General features: G+C 39.2%; 1 protein-coding gene across 1 annotated transcript in view; it reads left to right on the top strand.

Annotated features, from left to right (window-relative positions):
* Positions 1-7280, top strand: part of PTPN13 (protein tyrosine phosphatase, non-receptor type 13 (APO-1/CD95 (Fas)-associated phosphatase)) — a gene marked incomplete at both ends in the record, with an annotated part of 40260 nt that overhangs the window by 15294 nt on the left and 17686 nt on the right. Inside the window, 3 exons of the mRNA XM_010146226.1 lie at positions 1192-1354; positions 5409-5832; positions 6000-6097. Of these exons, the coding sequence (XP_010144528.1) occupies positions 1192-1354; positions 5409-5832; positions 6000-6097 (685 nt within the window). The remainder of the gene's footprint in view (positions 1-1191; positions 1355-5408; positions 5833-5999; positions 6098-7280) is intronic.

Genomic DNA, 7280 nt, shown 5'->3' with positions numbered 1-7280 from the left:
TTCCCTCTATCTCTGTGTACATGTCTATATTTGTATCTCCAGATAATGGGTTTGAGTGTTTGTCATTTCTGCAAATTAAGCTGCTGTTTTACAGCGTAGTCTAACTACATTTTGTGCATCGAGCTGTGTTGTATTATGGGATTGAAATAGGAGTTTTGATGTTTTAAAGTTGGGTGGGTTTTTTGGTGGGTTTTTGTTTGGTTCTTTTCTTAGCTTGCTGCTCAGGTTCCAGCCTCACAAGAGAGTTTAGCACCTATGTTTTGGCAAATCTGTATTTGTGAAATATGGCTTCCCTGCCTTCTAATGGAAGAGCTATTATTAAGATAAATCAAGCGCTTCTCTTAGTGTGACAGAGCAGCTCTGCCCATTTACTGCATTTCTGGGCAATCTGCCCTTTCTGCCAGATGGAGCGTGAGTAGTGAAGGAGCACCAGAGTGAAAACCTTGCATTAGAGGATTGAGTAGTGGCAAACAGCAGTCCTCAGTGTAACTAGGAGATGCACCTATGTTGCTTTTAAGTTTTATTTCCAAGAGTAATTAAGTTAAACAATGATGGATGACAGAGACTGACACTTGATCTGGACAATACCAGCCAACTTCAGTGAGTACTCCATAATCTGGTGGTCATGTGTCAGCCTTTAATGAGGTGTTGAGCTTCAAATGCTTCCCTTCAGTACTTCTAACAGTACTTCTAACTCCAATACCTTCTTGAAAAGCTCCAGCCTATTTCATCTGTTACGTGATTTTTAACTAGAATTGGTAAACTGAAGTTTAAATATTACTAAAAAGATAAATTTAAGACCTGGAACATTAACTGGTAGATTCCATAATTAGATGAGCATCTAGTTCTTTTTCTTTTGAGTGGCAGCACCCCTTGTGACTTCATCAGACTCTTTTGAAAACCCCGTCCTACAAAGTGAAATAGTACTGCTTGTCATTAGTCAGTACTAACAGTAACAGAGACGGGTTAAATAATAATAAAGTACCATCTCAGCTAGCCCAGAAGTGGCTTTAAAGTGCTGCGTTGTAAATCTCAACTTACTTTCAACCCCTGTTTAAGAGAAATCTCTCCCATCAGTCCATTTTGCCTCAGGAACATTTGAATGCTGTAGCTATGCACAAGCAAACACAAAATTCTTTGCAGGGTAAAAGAAATCATTGTCTTCAACTTTTTTCTTTCTCCACTGTGTAGAAGAAGAAAATAACTTTGCAGAACACATCAGATGGTATCAAGCATTCGTTTCAGACGGACAACAGTAAGACTTGCCAGTACCTTTTGCATCTTTGCTCTTCCCAGCATAAATTCCAACTACAGATGAGAACCAGGCAGAGCAACCAAGATACTCAAGACATTGGTAAGGGCTGCGGTGCTGTGTTGGTTTTTAATAGCAATCTGTATGTGTTTTTTTAAAGAGAAAAAGTGAACTTGAGCTTTACTAATTCTGCTGAGTGCTACATATGTGTAGTGCTCTACATTTGGAAGGTTTATACTGTAAAGAGAGTCTACTAGCTAAATTTGTTTAGATTTCATTTAAGGGGGAGGGGAAGAGTTGGCAGATTACACAGAGCTGGCCCACAGCAGCTCCTCTAATATAAAAGGAATCTAAAATTAGGTCACTGATAGTACTTTCCCATTTGATTAATGGCTTTTGGCGTTGTTTTTTTCAGAAAGAACCTGAAGATATTTCAGTAATAGGGTTTTTCACCTTTTGCTTAATGTGAAATGAATTGATTTGATAATGTGAAATTACAGATAAAATGCGAGGGCAGATACTATAGGGAGCATTTCATGATTCTGCATCTGTAAGCTGCGAGTGTAGCTGTCTTTATTCCACTTCATGTTTGGTAGACCTAGTAAGCAACAATGCTAGTCAGTTTTCTTCAGAATTGCCACCTGATCTGTGTGTGTAAGAGAAAATGTAAAGGTGTCCTTTTAAAAAGAAAATAATAATTGGAGAATGCAATCATTGAAGAAACCTTCTGTACTAATTTCTTCACTATTTGGACCAGAGCTCACTTGTCTGGCTGGCCTTCAGCACAGCCTGGCAGTGCTATTTTCGTCAGCCTGCCTGCTCATTCTTTCTTTGTTCCCTGTTTTTATCTGTCTGCATTCCAGTTGCTGTTAATCCAGACTTCCACCAGCATAGCTGGGATGGAGTTTGACTCAATTGCTGTGGAGATTGTGTTCTCTAATTTAAAAAAAAAACAAACCAACCAAACAAAAAAAATGAGGGCAGAGGAGGCATGTGGCAGCTGTGCAGCCTGTTTTCTATTCTTTGGGCTCAGCCAAAGTAGTGCAAAGAAATTGGATGAAGTGACTGTTCTCTAACTTAATGCTTGCTTACCATGAATTGCAAAGAACATTAAAGGCTTTACTGACTAGGCAAATTTGGTTACTCTCACAGATGCAGTATGTGTTGTGCTTTGGGAGTCTGGAAGGTAATAGTTTGCTTCTGAGCAGTGCAGATCACATGGAATTCAGAGATCTCAGATTTCATCAGTTGTTCATAATCAAAAGCAAATAAATTGGTATTATGGTTAATTCCATTACATTTGGTTATCAAAAGTAAAAACAATTCAAGCAATAAGTTTGCTTTCGTCATGACTTCACTGATCTAAATTTATTAGCCATCTTTCTCTTTCCTGCGTAAATATATATGAATATAACAATGAGGTTACTAGAATAATATTGTAAAAATGAGGAAGTATAGTAATGTGGGTAAGGGAAAACAATGATGAAGCAGCTAGTCAAAATAACATATTAGTTATAAGTACTACTTTCTTTTGTTAGAGCAGTGAGATCCCAGGCAATATTTGGGAAGCATTGTTCTTGGCCTGCAGAAGCATCAAGTATATTACCTTTTCTTCCGGAGTCCTTAAAATGTCAGTGGAAACTGGTGATTGGAACCACTCAGCAAAACAATAAAGAAAAGGGCAGGTGACAATATTATTAAATCAAGGCTGATCACCATAGGAAGTGTATTTAAGGACTGATTCTGAGCTAATAGCACAGTGAACACAAGCATGTGCCGCAAACGCTTGCAGCATTTGCAGGGTGGAGTAGCAAGACTTCAGAAGATTAATGTGCTTTGGAAGATTCTTTAGAAATACATTTTACACTGTCTTGCAAGACTCACCTTGGTTTCAGCCAGCAAATGGAGAAAATATTTTGAGACAAGGAATAAGGCTTGGCATGCATAGCAATGGTGAATGAATTTTCATGGAACGTAACATGAAAGACATAAGGGAGAGCACTTTATAGCCCTTATGAACCATGACATATTTTTCACTTGTTGCACTATATCTTCAGTGACCTGGGAGAAACCATTTTAACACAAGTAAATCTAATAGAAGGAATTCGGCTTGTTTAGAAAATAAAAGGAAAATGCCTCTTTCTGCAGAGACGAGACACAAAGTTTAAAAAAAAAATTACTAGCAGTTTTATGGTACGTAAGAAAGGAGATAAGCTGTAACACAAGGAGTGACGGTTTATTTTTTGCACAATTTCTGTGGCCACGCAATGAACAGAACCGAACACTGAGCATTAGCATGGATATTTGGATTTCTGAAAGGGCATATAGAAAATCACAAAGATGAAGTGAGGGTTAAGTCAGCCTTACAAAGGAAGAGTTTTGAGGCACATGCAAATTTTCACTTAAGGTGTTGGCGGAAGGTGTGAAAGTCCTAATATCTATATAGATAATTGTGTGAAAGTATTCATCTGAAACCCATGGGGAAATCCTGTTTGGTGTTTGCAGAGATTAAGTACAATGTCAGGAGAAGAGATCTTAGAGTGTTTTATTAACATACTCCCTAGAATGGGAACACAACAAGAGCAAGTGTCTTGATAGCTACTGTAAGTCAGGAAGCTGAGGTTTGCGAATCTCTGGTCTGATCAAGCAAAACCATTCTTACCCAGCTCATCTAGTCTGGTGGCTATGGCTAGAGCAGGTGTGGGTAAGAAAGCGGTAGGTGTATACTAATTCACCTTTAAAAAGGAGAAAAAATTACCTTCCACAAGTCAATCTGTATGCCTGTTATAGAGAAAGTGTGAGTCGTTGCAGTTAATTCCTGTCCTAGGTATTGGAGGAAGGAATGTCTCTTGGAATGGCAGAGCTGAGGTTATATTTGCCAAATGCCAAATACACTCTTTAATGATGAATACTTCAGCTTTTAGTAAAGCTAATGGATGATGTATACAAAAAGTAACATTTTCCTTTTGAGTTACAGTGCAGCTTCCTAAAGCAGCTTATTTCCTAGCTGTATGTAGGGTTTAAAAAAAACTAGTTATCCCTAAATCAGAAATACATATATATACATATATGCAATTGAGGATTGCTCTTCCTCAGATTTCCCTGTGAACTGACTCCAAGACAGCAGTGAAATTTCTGAAGGGTTCAGGTGGCCTGTTTTCCTTTAAAGGCTCTAACCAGCAAGCGTGTTGCCATGGCCTATCAAGTTTCTGTGCGAGAGCCAAGCCATAGGACCTTAACTGCTAGCGTTAGGAGGCAGTTATGCTGATAGAAGTGAAACCTACTCAGCTTTGCTCTGAATTAGGAGGAGTTTAGGCTAAGTAGCATCATCTTGCATTTGCTTTCAGCTAAGTACATCCACCCAGACAGTTCCCATGACTCAGACAACGACAGTTTAATTATAACCCCAAACCTGTTTCTCTCTGCTGCTTAAGGGAATCCTAGTTCATGAATCGAAAAGTATGGCAAACTCCAGCCAACACTTCCTGTTCAATGCTAAAACATTTAGGATGTTTCTGGCAGGGGAAGTCCTTAAGTGCACCCGAGTAAACTCATGTTCTTTAACCAGGTAGAGATGCTGGCAAGCCCCCATGACTTTGCGACTATACTGTAGTTGTGTCAGGGACTCATGCAAAGAAAATAAAGCGACGAATGGATGGAGGTTTGGTTGGATCTGGTACTGTAGAGGTGCGGGAGCCCCATTTGTTCAAATTGTGGAAAAGACTTGTATGAGCAGATTCAGGGAAGTGTAGTCTTCAAGGTCACTTGGCTTGAGGATATTGTTTACTTTGCAGAAAGAGACGATGTGCCTGAGTATAAGGCACAGCAGTTTAAGAGGGAATATGCACCTTCATGCAAATAAGGGGGTAAATATTTTGCTATTCTGTGTTTTAGGAATTCATTGTAGTACATGGTTGGGTTAGTGTAATGTCATGAACTCTAAAATTTGCTTCCTGAGCAAACTACATGGTGTTCGTTTATATGTACCTGGTGATGGTACATAATTCTGAGCAACTAGACAAAAGAGGCTTTTTGTGAGTTGGCTGTTTAAAATGCGTGCTTTAGACAAGGAGGTCACACTAGCTCTGCTGTGTAACTTAAATGTGTTTGGTTTGTTGTTGTTTTTTTTGTTGTTGTTAAAAAAAAATATCCACAGAAAGGGCTTCATTTAGGAGCCTAAACCTTCATGCGGACTCTGTCAAAGGTTTCAACATGGGACGAGCAATCAGTACTGGTAGCCTGGCCAGCAGCACTTTGAACCGACTTGCCGTTCGACCTCTGTCTGTGCAGTCAGAAATTCTGAAGAGGCTGTCCTGCTCTGAGCTCTCACTCTTCCAGCCACTTCCTGGCTCTTCAAAGGATAAGAATGAGAAGACTCCATGGGAGGAAAGACCCAGGGTTATGAGCAAGTCATTTCATGACCTGAGTCAGAGCCACATCTCAGTTTACCCTCCAAGGAAAAATATTATTACGGCTTTGGACTCTTCCCCCCAAAAAATAGAAGACATAATGGGAAGAGTCTGTCAGCAGTTACCAAAATTTGATACTGGATCAGCAGCAGGAGCACTAAAACTGAGCAAGTAAGAGTCTCTCTGACCGCCCTGCAAGATATTTGTGTACAGTCAATGTACATTTTACATCAGTTTTGATTTATTATTCATACCATTATTTTATTACATTGATCCTTCCCTCTCCCAACTTCCTTTTCCCTCTGTCTGGTTCCCATTCTCTTCTTCTCCCCTTTAAGTTCAAAATCTCATGCAGGTTTAAGTAGAAGCCCTGAAAGAAAGAAAAATGAATCGGACTCGTCATCCATTGAAGATGCTGGTCAAGCCTATGTTGTAGGTCAGCATGCAAAAATATTATTATTGTGTTTACTAACTAACCTCTAAGATTGTTTTGGTTGTAATGCTTTGATATATTTATTAACTGGTGGTAATATTTTGATTTAAAAAAGGGAGCAGAGCATTACATGTTAAAGTAATTCAGGCCAGTTACCTGTTTATCCTGAGTAATTGTTCCAATGAATCAAAAAACCCTCCTGTGGATAACATCAGTCTGTATGCAGGTGTGCAAAGTATTAACACTTGACAGTAAAAGCTGTTCCAGAAAACATCTTCCATTTTGTCACTTCAGTGTTCCATTTTATTGCATGGATCTTGTAATAACTTGCTAGTCTTCACCGTCTAGCTCGTCAAGCTTGAACTTTTTTAGCGTTTTCCTTGAAAAGGGTGCAGGGAATGATTTTTGGAAGTGAGACTCAGTTTGGCACAAGCCGACTATTGGTTAGTACCTCCTAATAGTAACTGCACAGTTCTTTTTTTGTTTTGTTTCATTTGGATATAATAAGTTAGATACAAATTTTTTTGCAGCACGTTGCATGTTTCACAACACTCTTGTAATGAGCTAAGCCAAGATGTACTTACTCGACTTTCTTGGCAAGGATTGGATTGCACACAGATAGTCTTACTAGGCAGTAAAAATGCAGAGTTCACATGACAAAAATGTTCAGAGCGCCTAGAAAAACTTAAACTTGCACGTTTCATACCTGTGTGTCATCAGTTCTGGTTATAGGAAGTTCCTTGTCATAATAAGAGAAACTGTAACGCCTGAAACATCTGCAACCTTGGCTTGCTTTTGTTGCTTTGTTTTTAGTTCACACTAAAATATTGATTAGTTACAGAACACCAGAAAAGTGTAAGAATATTAAGTTTAAGGGGGGATGGTATAAACAAAATCTTAAAAAAACCCAAAGAAACAAAAAGCACCACCACCACAACAGAGTGTGACACGAACATACTTACTGCATCTGCCCGCACGGCACCTGAAAGCAGAACCATGCTTTTTCAGTGCTGCGAGCGTAAGCTACCGAAGAGTCAGATGAGGTGTGCAGTTTCTGTAGTGACTGGTTGCAGCCATTTATCCTATGCTTTTAGCTTTACCGTTGGTGTTATCACTGCTTACCCATAATCTTCTGGACAGCAATTCTGATAAGGATCTTAGCTACGTGTCAGAAAGTCATGCTGAA

This window comes from Buceros rhinoceros, unplaced genomic scaffold (assembly GCF_000710305.1).
Source record: "Buceros rhinoceros silvestris isolate BGI_N320 unplaced genomic scaffold, ASM71030v1 scaffold17782, whole genome shotgun sequence".
NCBI classification, from domain to species: Eukaryota; Metazoa; Chordata; class Aves; order Bucerotiformes; family Bucerotidae; genus Buceros; species Buceros rhinoceros.
This window is presented reverse-complemented; position numbering and strand designations above follow the sequence as displayed.